Source organism: Scyliorhinus canicula, chromosome 14 (assembly GCF_902713615.1).
Source record: "Scyliorhinus canicula chromosome 14, sScyCan1.1, whole genome shotgun sequence".
In the NCBI taxonomy this organism is placed as follows: Eukaryota; Metazoa; Chordata; class Chondrichthyes; order Carcharhiniformes; family Scyliorhinidae; genus Scyliorhinus; species Scyliorhinus canicula.
In genome coordinates, this window is record NC_052159.1 from 20,941,902 (window position 1) to 20,967,931 (window position 26,030).

General features: G+C 46.9%; 1 protein-coding gene across 1 annotated transcript; it reads right to left on the reverse strand.

The window, feature by feature from the left end:
- Positions 1-214: 214 nt before the first annotated feature.
- chst7 (carbohydrate (N-acetylglucosamine 6-O) sulfotransferase 7) lies at positions 215-25,544 on the reverse strand. Its single transcript, XM_038818538.1, has 2 exons — positions 24,015-25,544; positions 215-831 (listed from the first exon to the last, which is right to left on the reverse strand). The coding sequence occupies exon 1, from the start codon at positions 25,302-25,304 to the stop codon at positions 24,057-24,059; it is 1,248 nt and encodes a 415-aa protein (XP_038674466.1). The 5' UTR covers positions 25,305-25,544; the 3' UTR covers positions 215-831; positions 24,015-24,056.
- Between the last annotated feature and the right edge of the window lie 486 nt (positions 25,545-26,030).

Consider the following 26,030-nt stretch of genomic DNA (forward strand, 5'->3'; position numbering starts at 1 on the left):
TAACCACATTTGTCACCCCGTTTTCCTCTGGTCACACCTCTCTCTGCGGCCAATTAGAAGATATCCCAGAAAAAGGAAATCTTACTCCGGATTTAGGTTCCTGTTATTGAGAGGGTTCCTAATGTTTTCAGTCTTCCAGCCTTCAAGAATCTGTGAAGGTTTCTAGGGGCCGTTGCTACCATGAAGAGCTTAAAGAAATTGAAATGATTCACAATTTCCGTCCTGACCTCTCTTTAATGCGCAAAGAGGTACATCTAATCACAAGAAGGAACAGCAACAACAGAGACTTAATGATTTATGTGTTAAATATTTTTTTATCTCCTGCCCAATCTCAACACACACTAAATAAGATGATCAGGGGTTGGGCAGGGCACTGGGGGAGAAATATGGGTGCACTCAGTCATACTGAACAAAAATTTGTAAAGATGAGCTGTGTTTCTTTTCTCTCTCTCTCTCTTCAGGCTGTCTGTCCAACTTGGTGTGAAGGAAGGTTCTTTCTTTGCCACCTACCCCAGCCAATGGCATCCCCAGCATGAGGGTTTGAGGCGGGTAGTAAGCACACCAGAACCGATCCCATTGCATCTTGGTGATTATTGAAGTGTAGTTCTTGGATTTTTGAAAATAAATATTAATATATATTTTTCTGCTATGCAGAAACTGTGCAAGAGATTTGAAGATGTAAATCGTAACAGGTCTTCAGAAAGCCACCTACACCAGGTGACACTATCGTTGACTCCGTGTTTTGTAGTTCTTTGTGCTTGAGTGGAAGGATCAGGTTTGATTGTCTGCCCATGCCGATTGTTGTACGTCTTGGGTTTGCTTTAATTTTACCTGAAAGGAGAGGGGAGAAAATATTATTTGTTCATACTCTGATAGAATGCGAATTAGAAATTATAGCAGGGGAGGGGTAAAAGTAAATGTCCACGATAGAAATGAAAATTTATGTCTCTGCCAACAGTACTCAGTACAGCAAAGGTCAGTCATGTTGGCAAATTATCATTCGCTGTTTTAAATGGTTGCTGTTTGTTGACTTCAGAGCTTGTTCATGTGCTTGTGCCATAAAAACAATGATTCCTTTAATCTAGTGTGATGTCTTTTAAACCGTTGCATTACCAAGACTACCTGGACCTGAGATGACACTGAATTAACTAGCGTCCATTTGTCAAATGGTAGCTAACTTGACCCTGTGTTTCCAATCCAAACGTGAGTTGAGTAGTTTTCCTAATTCTAATGTGTCCACAGTGAAGATTAATGTACTAATGTGATCATGTCTCATCATGCATGGTACAGAAAGATTCAAGTGTATATGTTGTCATAAAAATAAAAATTAATATAAACCATTCACATTCTGTGGTCGTTGTTTGCATCAGCAAGATTGATATTGTATGATAATGTATGGAGGAAAGTTGTTACAAACGGTGTTGTATAATAATGTACAGTACAAATGCAAATTGATGTAGTGTGTTGTGCTGGAGTGGAAGGATGTGCTTTTGGGCGGAATTCAACAAAAACATTTCCAGTGTAATTTTGGGGGACTTTAGCGAGTATTTCTCGCCTGCTTTTTGGGTGAGATCCACACCTCTATTTAACCGCACGGAGTCATTTTATTTTGGACGTTGGGGGAGTTTCGCACTTAGAGCTGAACCCGCCGGCAAGACCAGCTCCTCAGAGTTTGGGCTGCCCTTTTGAAAGGCTGCCTCGGTTTCTAAGTGACCTTGAGGGTCCCCCACACCCAGGGCAATGTTAACTCCTGCACACATGGTCATTACCCCGCCTCCCCAAAGTCAGGACACCCTGCTATGAGGTCGCTGAGGACTCCCCCTTTTTTATAGGCCTCCCCACCACACCGCGCCCCCCCCCCCCCCCTCCCCCCATTTCAGGGCCACCCCCTTTCAAGACTCCTGGCCTTAACCCCCCCACCCCAAGCCTTTGTGAGGCCTTTGCATACCTGTGCTTCACCACCCTGTCCCTTGGCAGTGCCACTTTGGCACCTGAGCTCCCTGGCAGTTGCAGTGCCAGGTTGGCCATCCTACCTTATCCCTGACTACCCAGAGGTCTCCAATGGCCTGGGAAAACCCCCAGGTGCTGTTACGCCTGATCCACGTTTGTATGGAGCAGTCCTAAACAGCTCGTTTAGTACTAGTAATGAGCCAATGGCTCATTTAAATATGCAGATCTGGATCGATCCCAGCACGGTGAGATCCATATCGTGATGCCTCGGTTTGGCTGAATCTCGGGACACGTTTCCAGCATTGCAAATGTCAGGAGGTTCAAACAGCCTCATTGCGTCACCAAGTCCGGGGCCATGAGGTCGTAAATTACATCCTTTGTGTCCACAGGCCTCCAACTGTGAGGTAATTATGTTCGCCTCTAGTGTCATCTTGGCTTTGAAGATTGGGTCGATTTCCATTTCCACAGGATAAAGGGAACTAACAATAGCAAGTCTGCCTGTGGACGGTGGCAGTGGTGCAGTGGTTAGCACAGCTGTGGTTAGCACAATTGCTTCACAGTTCCAGGGTCCCAGTTTCAATTCCCGGCTTGGGTCACTGTGCAAAATCTACACGTTCTCCCTGTGTCTGCGTGGGTGTCTCCGGTCCAACACAGTCCAAAGATGTGCAGGTTAGGTGGATTGGTCATGCTAAATTGCCTTTTGTGTCCAAAATTGCCCTTAGCGTTGGGTGGGGTTGCTGGGTTATCGGGATGGGGCGGAGGTGTGGGCTTGGGTAGGGTGCTCTTTCCAGGAGCCGGTGCAGTCTAGATGGGCCGAATGGCCTCCTTCTGCACTAAATTCTATGATTCTATGAATCCAAAAAGATATGTATGGGAGGTGAATTGGCTGCGCTGAATTGCTCCTTAATTGGGAAAAAACGAATTCGATACTCTAAATTTAAAAAAAAAGAAATTCTGCCTGTACGACACTCTTTTTTTAAATAATGACATTAGGAAGCACCTGGCTTAGCTTCCTCTGAGGGAATAAATAGTTAATGATCCAGAAGGGTCTTACTTTCAGTCTTGTAACAGTAAAACATAAAAACATATGAGCAGGAGTAGGCCATTCGCCTGTTCTGCTATTTCACAAGGTCATGGCCAATCTGATAATTCCCTCAAATCTGCACCCTTTCTAGCTCCGATAACTCATTTCCCATCTTTCTTGGCAAAGAATCTGTCCAACCTCTGCCTTAAAAATATTCAAAAATCTCGGATTCCACCACCTTTTCAGGAAGGGGTGCAAAGGGTCATGTGCCCTCTGAGTGAAAAAAGTTCTCTTCATTTCTGCTTTAAATGGGCGACCCTTTAAATTTAAAAAGAGGCTGCTTCATGTTCTGCGAGGGTTTCACTTGAAATAACCGCTTGTGTGTGGGCACAGCGTCCTCCACTTCATCTGGCGTTACTACAGTAAGGGAGGAAAACCATGTTTGTCTTTCTTCCAATGAACTGAGACAAAACAAGTCCATTATTTGTTTCGGAAATCGTTTGGATGAAAGCCAACTTTTGGACAGCAGACGATAGCCCGAGATTGAGCTTTTGTGTTCTGCAAAGTTGATTTTTTTTTAAATGTAACCAGAGTCATTGATAAAACCGTACCATGATATGAAATCGATTGTTTGTGTTCTCATTTTAAAACAAAGAGTGCACATATTCTCATGTTCATGATCCCCCAGTTATGCAACAATCCTTTTTGAAAGTCATTTACCTTACAAGTGTGAGCCACAAATAAATAAACCTAAAAAATGAAATGGAAAAGCCGAAGCCGGTATACATTGCTTAGAACCAGTCTTTTGGCGCCGGGGGGGGGGGGGGGGGGGGGGGGGTGGAGGAGGAATGTTTCTTTTAATCCAGCCCAAATAAGAATCCGCTCGAAGTTCAAAATTGAATGTCCTCTTTGCGGTTAACCATCTGGTGAGGCAAAACCTGGTGAGAAGCTACATCTGGAATCCTGACCTCTTTTTACTGCTCATAAAAGCCCTGAATGCTGGAAAATAAGCCAAACATCCCGTGATTCAGTAAGATCAAGTTGCTTAACAGAAGCTGACTTTATATGAAAAAAAAACAGGGAAGTTGGTAGGTTTTGTATTCTGAGGGTAGACCGTTTGTGGTATAGTGCATGCAAAAATAAACGTCTCTTGTATATCTTGCTTAGCTCAGGCTCTTGTTAGCTGTGCATTTCCCGCCTCTGAATCACAAGGTTCTGGGTTTAAAGTCCAACTCCCATGACTTGAGCTCAAATCAAAGCTGACACTCCAGTACAGGACTACAAGAGTGCTGCAATGCTGGACTTGCCGCCTGTCGGTTAAGATATTCAACCATTGCCCCATCTACATTTTGGGCAATCTCAGAAGGTCTGGCAACATCTGTGGAGAGAGAAGGGAGCTAAAGTTTTGAGTCTGGATGACATTTTTTCAAAGCTGGGAACAAGCTTGAAAGAGTCACCCTACCCTAAAGAAATACTGCTCTTCTCTCCGACAGGATTTCCGTTTGTCTGTTTCACCCTGTCCTCCACCTCTGCTTTCCATTTCCTTCCTGGTGTTTGACAAGGTGTTCACCAAAACACCCTTTCACAGCCATATTTCCTTCCTCCTCGATTGTCTTCATCTCCGATTTACTGCACGTGAATTCCAACTCAAATTCCACCCCTCGGGCCCGGAATCCACCCAGGATTGCAGGTGTCTCCAGGACATGCGATGTTCCTCGGACTGCGGCCCCGTCGCCTCCTGAAATCCATGCCTCAGTGCCATGCGCCACCGTATGCACACATCCAACATCTCTCTCCAGCATTGCCAATTCATCCATCTCAAAGCTGTCCTTGTCCCCAGTTTTATTTAATTCTTCGTCTCATCTGACGCCTTAAGAAGAAACTTCTGCTTTTTTCAGGTGTTAAGGATTGCCAGCTCCATCTCGGATACCAACGGCCGTCCAGGACCCTCCACCCCTTCCCGTCCCATGGATCCCATCATTTCTAACCCAAGCATTTACTGTGTATTTACCATAACCTCTGACCTTCCCCTCTCTGAAGCTGAACGTGCTGTACTCAAAGGATTCAACTTCATCCCCACGCAAACATGGGGAGAATGTGCAAACTCCACGTGGACAGTGAGCTGGAGTCGGGATCAAACCTGGGTCCTCGGCGCCATGATGCAGAAGTGCTAACCACTGTGCCACCGTGCCACCCACAACAAATCCATTTAACCGCTTCCAGTATTCTCTCTCCACCTGGACCCCTCCCTCCAGCATTTTACCTGCTCTTGATCTGTTTATTGAGAACAGTCAGCGTGACATTGACTGTCTCAATTTCCTCTAACCCATTCTGACCTGTCCCCTTCTGAACTTGCTGCACTCCACACTCTCCGGTCCAACCCTGACTTTGTTATCAAACCCGCCGACAAGGGTGGGTCTGTTGTTGTCTGGTGTATTGAATGGCAACTCTCAGACACTTCCTCCGACCTCCCCCGGACCATAACTCAGCTCCAAGCATCAAGCCATTGTTTCCAGGACTATCACTGACCTCATCTCCTTTGGAGACCGGCTTTCCACAACTTCCAATCTCCCAACCCGGACAGCCTGCTTCTGCCTCTTCCCCACAATCCACAAACCGGAGTGTCCCGGAAGGCCCATCATGTCAGCCTGTCCCTGCCCCACCAAACTAATTTCTTCTGATCTTGACTCCATACTCTCTACTCTTGCCCATTTCCTTCCCATCTATATTAGTGTTTCCTCAGATGCCCTACATCATATCAACTTCCAGTTCCCCGATCCTAACCCCCTCTTCTTCACCATGGATGTCCAATCCCTCTATTGATGGTCTGAGGGCTCTCTGCTACATCCTCAAACAGAAGTCCTGAACAATCCCTATCCACCACCACTCTCTTCCGTCTGGTTAAACTCGTCCTTTCACTGAACAATTTCTTCTTTAACATGTCTCATTTTCTCCAAACCAAAGGTGTGGCTATTGGTACCCGCATGGGTCCCAGTTTTGCCCGTCCCTTGGTGGAACATTTCTTGTTCCAGTCCTACTCCGGCCCCATCCCACAACTCTTTTATCAGTACATCGATGATTGTTTCGATGCCGCTTCATGTTCCTGTCTGGACATGGAAAAATGTATTCATTTTGCTTCCAATGCTGGTTTAGCACACTGGGCTAAATCGCTGGCTTTTAACGCAGACCAAGGCAGGCCAGCAGCACGGTTCAATTCCTGTACCAGCCTCTCCGAACAGGTGCCAGAATGTGGCGACTAGGGGCTTTTCACAGTAACTTAATTGAAGCCTACTTGTGACAATAAGTGATTTTCATTTTCATTCCATCTTCACATGGGCTATTTCTGACACTTCCCTTCCTTGACCTTTCTATCTCAATTTTTGCGGTAAACTGCAGTATCCATTACAAGCTCACCCACAGCTATCTCAACTAGATAAACTAGATCCTTCACATCCTGTAAGGACTCCATCCCATCCTCCCAGTTCCTTCGCCTCCACCAGATCTGTTCTGATGATGCCCAGCTTTGACAAAGAGTCATCCAGACTCAAAACATTAGCTCCCTTCTCTCTGTACAGATGCTGTCAGACCAGCTATGATTATCCAGAGTTACAGAATGATACAGTGCAGAAGGAAGCCCTTCAGCCCATCGAGTCTGCATGAAAAACACCTGACCTGACTACCTAATCCCATTTGCCAGCACTTGGTGTAGTATTTTCTCTTTTTGCGCCATCTAATAATAATAATCTTTATTAGTGTCACAGGTAGGCTTATATTAATACTGCAATGAAGTTACTGTGAAAATCCCCTAATGGCCACACTCTGGTGCTTGTTCGGGGACACTGAGGGAAAATTCAGAATGTCCAATTCACTCAACAAGCATGTCTTTTGGGAGGAAACCGGAGCACCCAGAGGAAACCCAGGCAGTTACAGGGCGAACGTACAGACTTCGCACAGACAGTGACCCAAGCCAGGAATCGAATCCAGGTCCCGGGCGCTATGAAGCAACACTAACCACTGTGCTACCTCCTACATACTTGAATGCCAGTGATCTTGTAGCACTATTTCAAAGAGAAGGGGAGTTATCCAAGGTGCCCTTACCAATATTTATACCTGAAACAACATCGTGAAAACAGATTATCGGGTCATTATCACATAGCTTTGTGGATGTTTGCTGTGTGCAAATTGGCTGCTGGGCTTCCTATATTACAACAGTGACCACTCTTCCAAATTAAATACTTAATTGGTTTTCAGTGCTTTGCAAAGTCATTAAATAGGCTTTATAATGCAAGTCTTTTTTGGGCAGCGTGAAAAGAATATTGCAATATATGTTGTACATGCACACATTGCACTTGTGCCACCTATACACGTATTATGGGGCAGGGTTTAGAGAACCCCAAAGTGTATCATGGAGTTCACCTGATCCACAACTTTGAAGAGATTTTAGTTATGGGGAGCACAAGGGCCCACTCTACAGGTGTGATGCAACAGAGATCTAAAATACTTTTAAAACAAAGCAATGTTTATTCTATGTGTCCAGTTAACATTTTATAAACACACAGTAAACATCTTAGCAGCTATCGACTCACATACTCACCCCAAAAAACACGGTACTCTATAAGTAACCCTTAATCTTTCCTAGCAACATTCATAAGACAAATGCCCTCTTTAACAAAGACAGCAGATTTAAATTCTCTACTGAGAGCAGTTATCACTTTTAAATTAGCAAGTGATCTGAAGACATTCTTCTCGTGCAGAGAGAGATCAAAATTACACCTTGTTTGGCTGGATGCAGCTCCAACTCTGAAAACTAAACGAAACACACGCTGTAGCTGCCAGCTCAAAAACAAAAGTAAAAACAGACAGCCCAGCTCCACCCACACTCTGTCATCACCGCAGCGATTTGATAAACACCCCTTTCTTAAAGCTACATCCACTACAGCTATTTGATAAACATCCATTTCTTAAAGGTACTCTCACATGACACACTGTATGGTTTATCAATAAGCAACTGGTTACATTATTATTGTATGCTTTCCCTCATGAAAGTGCTGTCTCAAGTTAGGATACAGTTCAGGAAGTGATGGGGTGATCTAGTCATCACCACCTTTTGGTTGGTGGGGGTTGGCTGTTTGCAAATTAGCCAGTGTGTTTCCAACGTCACAACAGTGACCACGCTTCAAAAGTACTTAACTGGCTATAAAATACTTCGGGCCATGAAAGGTGCTATATAAGTAGTGGTCGTTCTAATTCATTTGGGCAAATTGTGACCAACCAAGTAGAGTACAAACATCTAGACCGATTGGCCTTTTCCAACTTTAAAAAGATACTGTCATATGTGTGGCCATCAGAAACTACAAATACACAAGCCCCAGCAACCAGGCTATTACACAATTGCTTTGAATCAAAGGGGTTTGTTTAAAAATAAAGTTGGCATCCAGAATTGTTTTACTGTCAAAGTTTGGTCTCCTGTACATGGGCATTTTATAATTGTATCATCATTAGAGCTATAATTATCACTCCATGTCAACAGGGGTGCATTCTGGACTACTTTTACCTGTGTTGACTTGGTTAACACTCGTGCACTGAGTCTTTTGTTGATGTGCGCAACAGTTACAACCTCTTGTTATTTAATTGAAGAGATCTGTAAAATTTTTAAGGGTGGTCCACCTTCAACTTAAAATTGGATCCTTGTTAGAGAATGCCCAGGATTTTGGCCCTCACAAGTGGAATTTATATGATTTGATCTTCCACTGTATTTCTAAATGTGTTTACGGAGACTCTACCTTTGCGTTTGTAAATTTGCTACCTTCTCTTCCTCCACACACCCTTCCTTTCTCTCGTCGCCTCAACTAGACATTCTTAAAGGGACTTGTTTGTTACTGAAATGATGTGAGTTGCTCATATTAACATCACCAAATACCATAGCCATTGTATGCCTTGTAAGAAAATCTTACAAATCTATGGAGGAAAAAGCAGGGGAGTGGAACTATTTGAATCAACAGGGGGGACACGGTGGCACAGTGGTTAGCACTGCTGCCTCAGCTCCGGGAATTTGGTTTCAATTCCGGCCTTGGGTCACTGTGTGGAGTCTGCACTTTCCGTGTCTGCGTGGATTTCATCCTGGTTCTCTGGTTTCCTCCCACAGTCCAAAGATGCGCAGGTTAGGTAGATTGGCCATGCTAAATTGCCCCTTAGTGTGCAAAAGGTTAGGTGGGGTTACGGGGATAGGGTGGAGGCGTGGGCTTGAGTAGGGTGCTCTTTCTAGGGACCGGTGGAGACTCGATGGGCTGAATGGTGTCCTTCTGCACTGTACATTCTATGATTCTATAAGAGAACAGCTGCCTCCTGTGCTGAAGATCCTCAAATGTTGCTATTGTTTTACAGGTCCTGGCTTTAAGTTAACTCTTTCACTACTTTTGTGTTAAACAATTGAACTGCATCCAACCAACCAAAAGAAGAGAATAATACAGCAAGACGAAATTCCTATATTCTTTTTGTGAATTAAAATGGTTATCCAAAATCTGAATTAAACTACTAATCAATTTCATCGCATTTAAAGTGTTCTCTTCTTTACCAATCTATGTTTAATAATTATCAGCTTTTGATTGGGAATCACGAACACACATGAGTACTTGGGTGCTAACTCCTCCAACTCTTTGTCAGATAAATTAAACCATTGGATGCTTTTAAGCTGCAAGTACCAGAATCAGCCTGGGTTCTTTCTATAGTGAGTTAGTTGATCTCAACTACAGCAACAGTTGCAGCGCGACACAGGACTTCAATTTAATGAGACGAAGGAGGGTTATTGGCTGGGGGAGATGGGGGAAAAATCATAAAAATATCTTAATTCTGGTGTCAGTACACCAGCTCTGTGGATATATATGGACGTTGGGCAACGTAAGTGGGCTGCATCTTAACAATTGTGTGATATGGTCCTTCTCATTTCAAAGTCTATATTTTTCTAAATCACTGCCTCTTAATGGAAACAATCTTCTTCAATAAGACAAGAAATAGGAGCAGTAGTTGGCCATTCAGCAGCCTGAGTCTGCTCTGCCATACGATATGATCATGGTTGATCTGATGTGGCCTCAATTCCAGATTCCCGCCTGCTTTCCATAACCCTCGACTCCCTTGCCGATCACAAATGTGTCCGAAAGGTCAGGTGGGGTTATGGGGATAGGATGGGGGCATGGGCCGAGGTAGGGTGCTCTTTCAGAGGGTCACTGCCGAATGTCCTCCTTCTGCACTGCCGTGATTTTTCTATTCTGTGATATCTAATTCTGCCTGAATATGTTCAATGACCCGACCTCCACTGTTCTCTGGGGTGTACAGACTAACTTATGAGAGAAACAAATTCTCATTTCAGTCTTAAATGGGAGACCCCTAATTTTTAAAACTGTCTCCCCTAGTTCTTGACACCCCGTCACACTGACACCCCCTCACACTGCCCCCCCCCCCCCCAAACCCCGCAGAGGAAAAACATCTTAATATCCACCTTGTCAAGCTCCCCCCGACCCGCTCAGGATCATGTTCGTTTCGATAAGATCACCTCTCAGTCTTCTAAACTCTAATGGGTAGAGGCCCAACTTGCTTCTAATACAACATCACCCTTTTTTTAAGTAAGGAGATCAAAACTGTACACACTATTCCTGCGGTCTCACTAAGGTGCCTACTGTTGCAGCAACAATTTAGGTCTCTCAGAATCATTGAACATTACGGTAAAGAGAGGCCACTTGTACCAGTTGAAAAACCCAGAAGAATTTCACTTTTCAGCATTTGGTCCGTAGCTCTGTAGCTTACCGTACTGGAGGTGTTGATCCAGATACCTTCGAAATGAGCTGAGAGTTTTTGCCTCCACTACTCTTGCAGGCAGTGTGTTCCAGGCACCCACAACCCTGGAGTGATTTTTCTCCCCCCACCCCCAGCCTACTGTGAGTTTCCAATTTCCCCTATCTTGATACTCAAATAGGAAATAAACTTGTGATGAATGGTTACTGTATTACTGTACCCTTATCATCATGTAAGGTGATGTCCCCTCTAAGCTCTGTAGGCGGCACCAGTAGGCACCCGTCTCGGAATCAGGCTAGTTCTTAGCTTATTAAAGCCTTCTTTACCGTTCTACTCTCTTGCGTTTTTATTGAGGGTACTACAATTTAATAAGCTAAACTACGTTAAGATGGACGCAGGTCTCAAGCCAGAGAAGTTCAACCTGGAAGCACGGACACCGGAGGCCACAGAAAATTTTAAGTACTGGATCTGCTGCTTCGAGGCCTACCTGGACTCCTCAGAGACCCCCATCTCAGGCCACGCAAACTGCGCCTACTCCACGCCCGTGTCCCAAACCATATTCCTCGCCTCCGGGTCCCACTCGGTCCAAATCACGGGGTATTGTATTGCGGATCTCTCGATCCAGAGCGCCGAATACTCTCGTTTCAAACTTTATATCCTCCCTCACCTCTGCGCCCCCCCCCCCCCCCCCCCCCCCCCGGCCCCGCCCGCTCGGGCTGGATTTCCAATGCAGCCACCGAAGCCTGACACTGAAGTTCGGTGGACCCCTGCCCCCCTCACGATATGCAGCATTGCGACACTGAAAGTCGCACTCCCCTCTCTATTCGCGAACCTCACTCCCGACTGTAAGCCCATCGCCAGGAGCTGGCGGTACAGTGCCCAAGACATGACTTTTATAAAGTCAGAGGTCCTGCGTTTACTGGGAGAGGGGGTCATCGAGGCTAGCAACAGCCCCTGGAGGGCACAAGTGGTGGTAGTACGGTCTGGGGAAAAGAAATGGACGGTCGTGGACTATAGCCAGACCATAAACCGCTTCACTCAGCTCGATGCGTACCCCCTTTCTCGCATAGCAGAAATGGTCAATCAGATCGCCCAATACCGGGTATTTTCCATTGTCGATCTCAAATCCGCCTACCACCAGCTCCCTATCCGACCGAAAGACCGCCCCTATACTGCTTTCGAAGCAGCCGGCCGCTCTTCCACTTCCTCAGGGTCCCCTTCGGCATCACAAATGGGGTCTCTGTCTTCCAGAGGGCGATGGACCAAATGGTGGACCAGTACGGCTTGCGGGCTACATACCCATACTTGGACAATGTCACCATCTGCGGCCATGATCAGCAGGACCATGACGCGAACCTTGAAAGGTTCCTCCAGACCGCCCGAGCCCTCAACCTATAACAAGGAAAAATGCGTGTTCCACACAACCCGACTAGCCATCCTCGGCTACATCGTGCAAAACGGGGTCCTAGGTCCTGCCCCGACCGCATGTGCCCCCTTGAGGAACTCCCCCTTCCCCGTAGCCAAACGGTGCTTGGGGCTTTTCTCCTATTATGCCCAGTGGGTCCCCAAATATGCGGACAAAGCCAGCCCACTTTTCCCCTGACGGTTGAGGCCCGGTTGATTGTAGTACCCTCAATAACGACACAAGAGAGTAGAACGGTAAAGAAGGCTTAATAAGCTAAGAACTAGCCTGATGCTGAGACGGGTGCTTACTGGTGCCGCCTAAAGAGCGGCCCCATATATACGGCTCCCTGGTGGCCGGAACCAGAGGCGGAGTCCCCCAGGGTTTCAAGCCCGGTCTTAAAGGGGACATCACCTTACATGATGATAAGGGTACAGTAATACAGTAACCGTTTCATCACAAAACTATTGTTCTTCAGTCCCAACTACTACCTCCAGAAAAGCATTCCCTGTTCGGTAAAGGAACAAAATACTCGAAGATTGAGATCCGGTGAGTGAAGGGTCTATTTTTCCCCTTGATTTTTCTGCTGATCCAGGAACCTCTCTGGAATGACTGATGGATCTAAAAGTAACATTAGGCTAAGTATTGTGTAGAACTGAAAGTTGTTTACAAAAGGAAAATGGAGATGGGGAGAAGCAGCCAGAGTAATTTTGAGTGATCGGGTGATGACCAAATCGTAGAATCCCTACAGCGCAGAAGGAGGCCATTCAGCCCATCGTGTCTGCACCGACCCGCCAAAGACCACCCTATCCCCATAACCCCACCTTTGGACATTAAGGGGCAATCCACCTAACCTTCACATCTTTGGACTGTGGGAGGAAACCAGAGCACCGGGAGGAAACTCATGCAGACACAGGGAGAACTCCACACAGGCCAGTCATCCGAGGTCGTAATTGAAACCGAGTCCCTGGCGCTGTGAGACAGCAGTGCTAACCACTGTATCACCCATAGTGTGGTGGAAGGTCAGTAAAGTCCAATCTCTACAACCGAGACATGTTAAAGATGGGGAAATGTTAAAAATATACCAAAGTGAATATAAAAGCTGTTCTTTATTCTGCCATTCACACTCATTCTGGACAAAAGCTTTGTTTCGTTACTGCAACCATTACTATTTCATAGAACATAGAACATAGAACACTACAGCGCAGTACGGGCCCTTCGGCCCTTGATGTTGCGCCGACCTGTGAAACCATCTGAAGCCTATCTGACCTACACTATTCCATTTTCATCCATATGTCTATCCAGTGACCACTTAAATGCCCTTAAAGTTGGCAAGTCTACTACTGTTGCAGGCAGGGCGTTCCACACCCCGACTACTCTGAGTATTATTAAGCCTTCTTTACCGTTCTACTCTCTTGCGTCGTTATTGAGGGTACTACAATCAACCGGGCCTCAACCACACTACACTTGTGTTATTTAATGTCTCCTATCCTCTACCCTATCCCAAACCTTCCGTTTTGTTCTTCCTCTCTCTCTTTTCAGATAACATTCTGATCTTCCCTCCGTTCCAAGGAAGTCATTTTCAACTCAAAAGGTTAACTGATCTTCTCTCCACAAGTGCAGCCAGGCCTGCAGAGTATTTTCCAGAACTTTATGTTTTTATTTCACATCTCCAGCATCTGCCGTATTTTCCTTCCATTATAGTATACAAAAGGGCTTGGTTATCATTGCATAGGACAATTATCTATAATTAATTCAGATAATGGAACCAGCAATCTTGCAAAATAACCAGTTTTTAAAAAATATTGATCAAATTCCAGAAAAGACTCCAAGTACTGAGTGAAGAATGTCCAGCAGTGTGAGTGCCAGGCACTGTGTAGTTACAGTCTGCGGGAGTGCTCACCGCATATTTGGATGCTCAGCTTATGGTGTTAGAACAGACCCATAGAAATTTACAGCACAAAAGAGAATCATTTGGTCCTTTGTGTCAATGCCAGTTCTTTGTAATCCACGACTAATCCCACTGCCCTGATCTCTCCCATAATCTTACGATTTCCCCTGCTTCAGATATTCATCCCATGATCCTTTTAAGAAATGCAATTGTCCCAGTCCTAACTATTCCCTGCAGCAAAGCATTCCCTACTCGATAAAGAAACAAAATACTCGAAGATTGAGATACGGTGGCATCTCCACATCAGAGATACGGTGGGTGAAGGGTCCTTTTTCTCCCCTTGTATTTCCTGATGTTCTGAGGCAGTACAATTATTATGGCAGCTGAGAGAAAGTTGATATGACCCAACAACAGTGAAAGAACGGGTTTATATTTCCAAGTCTGGATGGTGAGTCACTTGGACGGCAGCTTCCAGGTGGTGGTGTTCCCAGGTTTCGGCTGCCCTTGTCCTTCTAGATGGTAGTGAGTTTGGAAGGTGCCTTGGTGAGTTCCTGCAGTGCATCTTGTAGATGGTACATGCGGCTGCCACTGTGTGCCAGTGGGGCAGGGAGAGACTGTGGATGGGATGGCAATCGAGCGGGCTGCTTTGAGGTGGATAGTTTTGAGTTCCTTGAGTATTGTTTGAGCTGCACTCATCCAGGCAAGTGGAAAGAATTCCATCACACTCCTAGAATTTACAGTGCAAAAGAAGGCCATTTGTCCCATCGACTCTGCACCGGTCCTTGGAAAGCGCACCCTACCTAAGCCCACACCTCCACCCTACCCCGATACCTCCACCCTCTACCTGTAACCCCGCCAATCCTTTTGTGGACACTCAGGGCAATTTAGCATAGCCAATCCACCTAACCTGCACATCTTTGGACTGTGGGAGGAAACCCACGCAGACACGGGGAGAACATGTAGACTCCAAACAGACAGTGACCCAAGCCAGGGATCAAACCTGGGACCCTGGAGCTGTGAAGCAACTGTGCTAACCACTGTGCTACCGTGCCGTCCTGACTTGTGCCTTATGGCAGACAGTTTAAAAAATGCAAAACATTGCAGCTTCCTTTGCATAATTTGTTTCCACCAAAATCATCCTCTATCTTTCTGTTAATTGTTTTATCTTGTTCCCCCTTTTTAAAACAAATTCCTAGGCGAAATACGCTTACACCCCACCAACAAGCAGTAAACGGTAACAACTACAATGTCATCCCCTTATCAACAACAACAATCCCATCCTCCCACCGTCCCTAACAGCAGCCCACCTGATAATATAAGCATCAAATAAAAGAAACCCTCCCACGGTGGGAAAAGAAAAAAAAAGAAAAAGGAATCACCTATGGTCACCATTGACATATAGAGTCCACCACCCGATCCCTCCCCCTAATATTCAATGCTATCCAATCCCCAAAAGAGTACCGTGAATGACACCCATGAATTGTAGACACCCCCCCTCCCAGACTCCTCCACTTCCTCTTGTAAACTCCTCCTCCCAACCTCGGTTCCTTCCATCAACTTTTCCGGCTAGACTCACCAGAACCTGTTCTACCAGGCTCCGATGGTCGCAGCCCCTCCCCCCACTTCGCTCCCGTTGACTGGCCGGCTTAAACTGGCCAGCGTGGAGACCCCCGCCCGGGTCTCCTTCCCCTTTGCCTGGTCTCAGGAAAACCAAGAAATCCCCTTCAGAACAAAGAACAAAGAAAAATTACAGCACAGGAACAGGCCCTTCGGCCCTCCAAGCCTGCGCCAATCCAGATCCTTTATCTAAAACTGTCACCTATTTTCTAAGGATTTATATCCCTCTGCTCCCTGTCCATTCATGTATCTGTCCAGATACATCTTAAATGGCGCTATCGTGCCCGCCTCTACCACCTCTGCCGGCAATGCGTTCCAGGCACCCACCACTCTCTGCGTAAAGAACTTTCCATGCATATCTCCCTTCAACTTTTCCCCTATCACCTTGAACTCGTGACCCCTAGTAATTGAGTCACCCACTCTGGGGAAAAAGCTTCTTGCTATCTACTATCCACCCGTCTATACCTCTCATGATTTTGTAGACCTCAATGAGGTCCCCCCTCAACCTCCGTCTTTCTAATGAAAATAATCCTAATCTACTCAACCTCTCTTCATAGCTAGCGCCCTCCATACCAGGCAACATCATGGTGTACCTCCTCTGTATTTTCTCCAAAGCATCCACATCCTTTTGGTAATGTCGTGACCAGAACTGTACACAGTATTCCAAATGTGGCCTAACCAAAGTCTTATACAACTGTAACATGACCTGCCAAGTCTTTCACTCAATACACCTTCCGATGAAGGAAAGCATGCCGTATGCCTTCTTGACCACTCTATCAACCTGCGCAGCCACCTTCAGGGTACAATGGACCTGAACACCCAGATCTCTGTACATCAATTTTCCCCAGGGCTTTTTCATTTACCGTATAGTTCGCTCTTGAATTGGATCTTCCAAAATGCATCACCTCGCATTTACCCGGATTGAACTCCATCTGCCATTTCTCCGCCCAACTCTCCAATCTATCTATATTCTGCTGTATTCTCTAACAGTCCTCTTCACTATCTGCTACTTAGTGTCATCTGCAAAATTGCTAATCAGACCACCTTTACCTTCCTCCAGATCATTTATGTATATCACAAACAACAGTAGTCCCAGCACGGATCCCTGTGGAACACCACTGGTCACAGTTCTCCATTTTGAGAAACTCCCTTCCACCACTACTCTCTGTCACCTGTTGCTCAGCCAGTTCTTTATCCATCTAGCTAGTACACCCTGGACCCCATGAGACTTCACTTTCTCCATCAGCCTACCATGGGGAACCTTATCAAATGCCTTACTGAAGTCCATGTATATGACATCCGCAGCTCTTCCCTCATCAATCAACTTTGTCACTTCCTCAAAGAATTCTATTAAGTTGGTAAGACATGACCTTCTCTGCACAAAACCATGTTGCCAATCACTGATAAGCCCATTTTCTTCCAAATGGGAATAGATCCTATCCCTCAGTATCTTCTCCAGCAGCTACCCTACCACTGACGTCAGGCTCGCCAGTCTATAATTATCCCTGGATTATCCCTGCTACCCTTCTTAAACAAGGGGACAACATTAGCAATTCTCCAGTCCCCCGGTACCTCACCCGTGCTCAAGGATGCTGCAAAGATATCTGTTAAGGCCCAGCTATTTCCTCTCTCACTTCCCTCAGTAACCTGGGATAGATCCCATCTGGACCTGGGGACTTGTCCACCTTAATGCCTTTTAGTATACCCAACACATCCTCCCTTCTTATGCCGACTTGACCTAAAGTAATCAAACATCTATCCCTAACCTCAACATCTGTCATGTCCCTCTCCTCGGTGAATACCAATGCAAAGTACTTGTTAAGAATCTCACCCATTTTCTCTGACTCCACACATAACTTTCCTTCTTTGCCCTTGAGTGGGCAAACCCTTTCTCTAGTTACGCTCTTGCTCCTTACCGATTACACAATAAAAAAATAGAAATAGAAAAACCTTACCTTATCAACACACCTCAGGGAAAAGAAAAACTACTTACCAGTCACCAGCCAATCACTTACCTGCTGGCTGTGACATCACAGTTCAACTTCTTTCTACTTCTACCTGCCCTCAAGCCTCCCTCTTGATCTTTACTCAGCTGCCACTTGAGAACAGCTCCTCCACAAACCACCTTCTGGATACAGTGACCACAATGCACTGATGCAAATTTTCCCCACAACAGCCAATCAGTGGCTCCGCTCTGCTGCCTTCTGCTGGATGCTTGCCTTCACTTGAAAACTGAGGGTGTCTTGCTCAGGTACACCTTCTGGATACAGTGACCGCAATGCACTGATATAAATTTTCCCCGCAGCAGCTCCGCTCTGCTACCCTCTGCTGGATGCTTGCCTTCACTTGAACACGGAGGGTGCCTTGCTCAGATACACCTTCTGGATACAGTGACCGCAATGCACTGATTCAAATTCTCTCCGCAACAGCCAATCAGCGGCTCCGCTCTGCAGCCCTCTGCTGGATGTTTAGCACACAACCCCCGCATACACACCCAAGCCCCAAAGAGCCATCATTTCAAATAAAAGTCCCATCTCTTCCCTTGTCCAAATATATATAGCGTTGACTCATTTAGTACATACACCAACAGCAGTGAAAAACTAAAGTTACATGAGGCTACATTGGCACACGACCATTTCTCAATTCTGCCACAGTCCTTCTGCCTTTGCAAACTCCTCCGCTGCTTCCGCCGTCCCAAAATAAAAGTCCTTGGATTCGTAGGTCACCCTCAACTTAGCTGGATATACAATGCCGCACTGCACCTTGCTGGTGTACAGTGCCTTATTCACCCGGCTGAAGGCAGCCCGCCTCCTTGCCAGCTCCACCGCAAAGTTCTAGTATATGCGTATACCAGCTCCAGCCCACTGTACCACCCGTTTCTGCTTTGCCCTGCACAGGACCTTCACCTTCACGCTGTACGGAAACACAGAGTTACTACTCTTGGCGGCTCACTCGCCTTTGGTATAGGCCTCCACGACCAATGAGCCCGATCCAATTCATATCGGGAGGGATCGTCCCCCTCCCCCAATAGCATCGCCAACATCGTGGCAAAATACTCCTCGGCCTCAGGCCTTCCACTCCTTCGGGCAGACCCACAATCCTCAGATTCTGTCGCCTGGATCTGTTTTCCAGGTCTTCCATTTTGGCTCGCACACCCATGCTGGTCTCTATCAGCCTCCGCAACTCCTTCCCCATTGAGGGGACTTGACCACTGTGCTGCGATAATGCCTCTTCCACTTCCTTCAATGTCTCACCTTGCTCCCGCACCTCCGCCACTGCGCTCGATACCGCCTCCCTCACCGGGGCAATCGCCTCCTCCACCAGCACTTTCAATACTGCCCCCATCTCCTTCTTGATCGCTTCCATGTGCTTTGTGAACTGTTTTTCAAGTTCCACGGCCATCACCTTGGTAATTTCTTCTGCCGTGAGAAATGCGGCCTCCCCTGGTGCCCAGCCTTCATTTTCCTTGCAGTCCCCGGGCTGACCTTTCCACTCCCCGGCGGACTTTCATTAACCACTTTTTTCACAGCCCTTTTTTTCCCCAACTTGGACATTTCACCTCACTGTGCCTTCTTACTGCTTTTGCAGCGTCTGTTGCCCCTGGGACCGGGCATTAAGTCACCGAAAATTCTGTTCCCGAACAGGAGCCCTCCAGTGTGTGGCTGCCTTCTACCCGCCATCACTGGCAGTCCCAAACAGATTAGTTTTAAGGTGGGTACTAACAGAGAGAGGTGACGAGGAGAGGTTAAGGGAGGGAATTGCAGAGCAACAGCTTCAGTATTGCTGAAAAAAGACAGTGACCCAAGCTGGGAATCGAACCTGGGACCCTGCCGCTGTGAAGCAACAATGTTAACCACTGTGCTACCGATCCACCTGGGCTTTGTTCATCTTAACTTTAGGTTTAAGCTTTGTTAATTACAACTAATGTGTGCAAAATAGTGTTAGGTAATCTCAAACCAATTTTCAGTCCTCACTTGCACTGCACCAGAAAAATTACCAATAATTGAACGTTCATTGGTAAACGTGAGGAAGCTGCTTATGTAAATATGAGACGTGAAGGTTCAGTTAGGGCGCTCGATAGTTACAGGTTAGCTAGGAAGGATCTAAAGAGAGAGCTAAGAAGGAGGGGACATGAGAAGTCTTTAGCAGGTAGGATCAAGGATAACCCTAAAGCTTTCTATAGATATGTCCGGAATAAAAGAATGACTAGGGTAAGAGTAGGGCCAGTCAAGGACAGTAGTGGGAAGTTGTGCATGGAGTCCGAGGAGATAGGAAAGGTGCTAAATTAATATTTTTCGTCAGTATTCACACAGGAAAAATCCAATGTTGTCGAGGAGAATACTGAGATACAGGCTACTAGACTAGAAGGGCTTGAGGTTCATAAGGAGGAGGTGTTAGCGATTCTGAAAAGTGTTAAAATAGATAAGTCCCCTGGGCCGGATGGGATTTATCCTAGGATTCTCTGGGAAGCTAGGGAGGAGATAGCTGAGCCTTTGGCTTTGATCTTTAAGTCATCTTTGTCTACAGGAATAGTGCCAGAAGACTGGAGGATAGCAAATGTTGTCCCCTTGTCCAAGAAGGGGAGTAGAGACAACCCCGGTAACTATAGACCAGTGAGCCTTATTTCTGTTGTGGGCAAAGTATTGGAAAGGTTTATAAGAGATAGGATGTATAATCATCTGGAAAGGAATAATTTGATTAGAGATAGTCAACATGGTTTTGTGAAGTCATGCCTCACAAACCTTATTGAGTTCTTTGAGAAGGTGACCAAACAGGTGGATGAGGGTAAAGCAGTTGATGTGGTGTATATGGATTTCAGTAAAGCGTTTGATAAGGTTCCCCATGGTAGGCTATTGCAGAAAATACAGAGGCATGGGATTCAGAGTGATTTAGCAGTTTGGATCAGAAATTGGCTAGCTGGAGGAAGACAAAGGGTGGTGGTTGATGGGAAATGTTCAGACTGGAGTCCAGTTACTATGGTGTACCACAAGGTTCTGTTTTGGGGCCACTGCTGTTTGTCATTTTTATAAATGACCTGGAGGAGGGCGTAGAAGGATGGGTGAGTAAATTTGCAGATGACACTAAAGTCGGTGGAATAGTGGACAGTGCAGAAGGATGTTACAAGTTACAGAGGAACATAGATAAGCTGCAGAGCTGGGCTGACAGGTGGCAAATGGAGTTTAATGCAGAAAAGTGTGAGGTGATTCATTTTGGAAGGAATAACAGGAAGACAGAGTACTGGGCTAATGGTAAGATTCTTGGTAGTGTGGATGAGCAGAGAGATCTCGGTGTCCATGTACATAGATCCCTGAAATTTGCCACCCAGGTTGAGAGGGTTGATAAGAAGGCGTATGGTGTGTTAGCTTTTATTTGTAGAGGAATTGAGTTTCAGAGCCATGAGGTCATGTTGCAGTTGTACAAAACTCTGGTGCGGCCGCATTTGGAGTATTGCGTGCAGTCCTGGTCGCCGTATTATAGGAAGGATGTGGAAGCATTGGAAAGGGTACAGAGGAGATTTACTAGGATGTTGCCTGGCATGGAGGGAAGATCTTATGAGGAAAGGCTGAGGGACTTAAGGCTGTTTTCGTTAGAGAGAAGAAGGTTAAGAGGTGACTTAATTGAGGCATACAAGATGATCAGAGGATTAGATAGGGTGGACAGTGAGAGCCTTTTCCCTGGATGGTGATGTCTGGCACGAGGGGACATATCTTTAAATTGAGGGGAGATAGATACAGGATAGATTTCAGAGGTAGGTTCTTTACTCAGAGAGTAGTAAGGGCGTGGAATGCCCTGCATGCAACAGTAGTGGACTCGCCAACACTAAACGCATTCAAATGGTCATTGGATACACATATGGACGATAAGGGAATAGTGTAGATGGGCTTTAGAGGGGTTTCACAGGTCAGTGCAACATCAAGGGCCGAATGGCCTGTACTGCGCTGTAATGTTCTATGTTGGTGAAGAAGTGTGGAATATTTGACTAAGACGTGTCCAACACAGCAATGAAGGAAATGACACAAAATACAATTATGAGGTGGGGTGAGGAAGAGGGGGGATTAATTGGGGAAAGGTGCTGCCTCTTTAAGAAATGCATCTGGACACAAATATCAAACAAGAATGATTCCTCTGCTCACCTTAGTTGTCAACCGTGATGCATGGAGATCATGCTTTGCATGTTCACAATAAATGGTGGAATTTGCAAAGAATTTGCAAAGAACATGGTAAAATTTGCAAAGAAGAAAGATGGTGTCAAATGTATTTCTCTGTGTTCAGCTCAAGGAAGTGAGCAAGTTGCTAAATACTTAAAATTTTAATATTTCACATCCTTTTATTCGTATCTTTGAGTAAATAGTTGTTTTAAGTGACAAGGCTATCAGAAATATGAGAAAACTGGTGGAGAAAAGCCAAACACTGTAAATTAGCAGGTCAACATCAGACTAATTCAACTGTACGTCATCAAATCTACTAAATGCCACCTACCACCACGTCGCCTGAATGATGATGTTTTATTTCCTACATGGGCGCCGCGGGCAAGGCCAGCAGGTGCCCGTCCCTAATTACCCATGAGTGGCATTTCAAGAGTCAAACACATTGCTGTGGGTCTGGAGTCATATGTAGGCCAGACCAGATAAGGGCAGCAGATTTCCTTCCTGAAAGAACATTAGTGAACCAGATGTATTTTTTTTAAACACAATCTACTCATGGTCATCATTAATTGTAATTCCAGATTTTAATTGAATTCAAATTCAACCATCTGCTGTGGCAGGATTTGAATCGAGGTCCCCAGAGCATTAGCCTGGGTGTCAGATTACTAGTCCAGTGACAATACCACTATGTCACCGCCTCCCTAATTGACACTTGAAAATGAAAGAACTCGGATGTATATATAGCACCTTTCACATTCTCGATACTGACAATGAATGACTCTTCCAAGTGCGTTCATTGTAAAAATAGAACTTTCATTATATGACATCTTTCACAAACCCCAGGGCCTTCTAAAACACTTCCCGGCTAATGTGGAGAAACACAGCAGCCAATTTGTGGACATCAGGGCAACACAGATGTCAATGAAATAAATGACCAGGTTAATGTGCGTTAGTGACATTGATGGCAGGATATTTATCTCCATGTTGTACTTCAAATAGAGCGGCGAGATTTCCACCGGAGGGCAATTGTTATTTGTATTCAAATATGGCAATTAAAATGTGTAGAGAAAGATCCCACAAACAACGGTGAGACAAGTGTCTAGTTAATGTGTTTTGGTGTTGTTCGAGAATTAAATAATAATCTTTATTGTCACACGTAGGCTTACATTAACACTGCAACAAAGTTACTGTGAAAATCCCCTAGTCGCCACACTCCGGCGCCTGTTCGGGTACACTGAGGGAGAATTCAGAATGTCCAATTCACCTAACAGCGCGTCTTTCAGGACTTGTGGAAGGAAACTGGAGCACCCGGAGGAAACCTACGCAGACACGGGGAGAACGTGCAAACTCTGCACAGACAGTGACCCAAACTGGGAATCGAACCTCGGACCCTGATGCTGTGAAGCAACAGTGCTAACCACTGTGCAACCGTGCCTGCCGACTGGATGGCCAGGAGATAGTGTACCGAAAGGCCTGTTTCTCCCTTGACAGATGCTGCCTGGCCTCCTGCCCATTTCAGCATCTTGTGTTTTGTTTAATTTCTGTTTCTCCTGGAGGGTGTTAATGAGGTGGGGGGAGGGGTAGAGATGGGGGATGGGGGGGGGGGGGGGGGGGGGGGAGGGGGGAGGGGGGGCTGCCACCGGGATATAACCAGTGTAGCTTCCCATCCAAAAAAATCTGACTCAATCTGACGGCTTCGATTGTGCGTTCGGGTTGATTTGAATCCGGGTTTGATTCCCGGCTTGGATGACTGTGTGGCATCTGCACGTTCCCTCCAGCTGTCTACGTGAATTTCCTCCTGGTGCTCCAGTTTCCTCCCACAAGACATGCTTGTTAGGTGAATTGGACAGTCTGAATTCTCCCTCAGTGTACCCGAACAGGCGCCGGAGTGTGGCGACTAGGGGATCTTCACAGTAACTTCATTGCAGTGTTAATGTAAGCCTACTTGTGACTCGAATAAACACTTATTATTCTGCCTGCACTTAGGCAAAATAAAGTGAAGTGAAAGGTTGTTCTGATGGTTTCGACTCCTCTTACAACTCTCTATAAGCAGAAAGCCCATGTCTTGCAACTGTCATTGCATCACCTAAAGGGGAAAAGACAGTTTTTGCTTTGCAACCTAGTCCTTGGGTTCTTTTAAGTCACAGTTGAAGAAGCCTTCGCTAATTACACGAGAGTTTGTGTTGTGTTTTTTACCTGGGTGCACAAGTCTCTGAGATGCTGCAGGGACAGCCGCTCCTACGTGTTGTTTGGCCGGTAGCCCAGCGCCTTCATGGCCCTTTGGCAGCCCTGCTCCACCTGCTGGACCTGCCCCAGGCTCAGTCTCTTCTTCCAGGCGCTGATGGCTTCCTTGGCGTCCCTGGAGGAGATGAGGAAGGGCCTGTCCGAGGAGTAGCCCACGCCGCGGGTCATGTTCAGCATGTACGCCTCGGTGGCCGGCGTGACCGTCAGGTTGGCGAAGCTGTAGAGGGCCCCCAGACCGCTCAGCGGATCCAGCACCAGGTCCTCGTAGCGGATGGTCAGGTAGCGAGCCCTGAGCCACGCCGGCGACCTCCTGACCAGCTCCTGGTCCCGGCTCCAAGCCTCGCAGATCACCTCCAGGGCTCTGGCCACCGTGGCGTCCGCCCGCTGAGCCCTGTTGGACAGGAAAGGCACCTTGCTCCTCTCCAGCCTGTGCTTGCTCCTCAGCACCTGAATGCTCTCCTTGACCAGGGACTGCTTAGACTTCATCCGGGAGTTGTGCACAGCCCTGGGATCCCTGACCAGCTGGACTACCTTGAGGTTCAGAGAAGGATCCGCCATCAGAGGGAAGAGGACGCCCACGTCCAGCACCCTGACATCCTTAATGACCATCACCTCGTACTTCCTGCATTCCCTCTCCAGCTCCCCGATGTCCCTGGCTGTACACTGCTTCTCGCACACCCTGCCATCCACCAGCTCCACCCGCTCCTTCCTGTAGGCGCCGCACAGGGGGGCCGAGCAGATCACCTTGTTGTTCTTCCAGCCGAAGACGGCGCGGGTGGTGAGCGGGCCGGCCGCCGAGTACAGCCGCAGGACGGAGAAGTCGCAGCGGAACAGGGAGCGCAGCATGTCCCGCACGGCCCCCTGCAAGCTCTCGGCGTCCCCCGGGTACAGCGCCTGCCACATCAGCCACATGGGCTCGTACAGGTAGAAGACGGCGGGGTGCTGGTTGAAGAGCTCGCCGGCGAACGAGGAGCCCGTTCTCCAGGTGGCGTGGATGTAAATGTGCTGCCTGCCCCTCCTGCTCCGGGCCCCCGCTGTCAGGTTACCCCCGGCGTCCACATCCTCTTCCAGATCCTCCTCCCCCCAAGATATGGGGGCCACAGCCTCCGAGCACTCCTTGGGAAAGGGCTGCTCCCCGGGAGCCAGCATCTTATTGTGACAGTCTAGGAAATACGGAATGGCCAACAGCAACAAGGAATAAACCACGATGACGATCAGACATCTGCTTTGGAGTAGCTTCATGGTATCTGCTGCTATCGCCTCCCTCCCCTCTTTCCCTCCCCCTTCTTCCAAATGTCTTTTTGGTGATCGTCCTTGCCTTGCTGTATATCCTGTCCTGTGTTGTGTTGAGTGTGTGAGAGAACAAGCGCCCCTCCCAGATGGGTTTACATTAGCTTGCAGGCTACAAGCTGCTTGTGACACCAGCACAGTGGGAAACAGATTGCATTCTGGCGGCCGTCATCCGAATAAACACAGCACGAGAAACCCGGCCAGAGACTTTACAATTAAAACGGTGCCTGTGGGTGTGTGTGTGAGAGGGAGAGAGACTGAGAGAAGTGAGTGAATGTGTGTGAGTGAGGGAGAGAGATTATGAGCAGTGAGTGGATGTGTGTGAGTGAGAGGGGGAGAGATTGAGAGCAGTGAGTGGGGGAGAGAGATTGAGAGAAGTGAGTGGATGTGTGTGAGGAGAGATATTGAGAGCAGTGAGTGAGGAGAGTGTGAGTGAGGGAGACAGATTGAGAGAAGTGAGTGAATGAGTGTGAGTGAGGGAGAGAGATTGAGAGAAGTGAGTGAATGTGTGTGTGAGGGAGAGAGATTGAGAGAAGTGAGTGAATAAGAGTGTGAGTGAGGGAGAGATATTGAGAGCAGTGAGTGAGGAGAGTGTGTGTGAGGGGGAGATTGAGAGAAGTGAGTGAATAAGAGTGTGAGTGAGGGGGAGAGATTGAGAGGTGAGCGAATGAGTGTGTG

Excerpts from the sequence above, each read along its gene's own strand:
- chst7 (XM_038818538.1), bottom strand. The coding sequence starts at position 25,304 with ATGAAGCTACTCCAAAGCAGATGTCTGATCGTCATCGTGGTTTATTCC.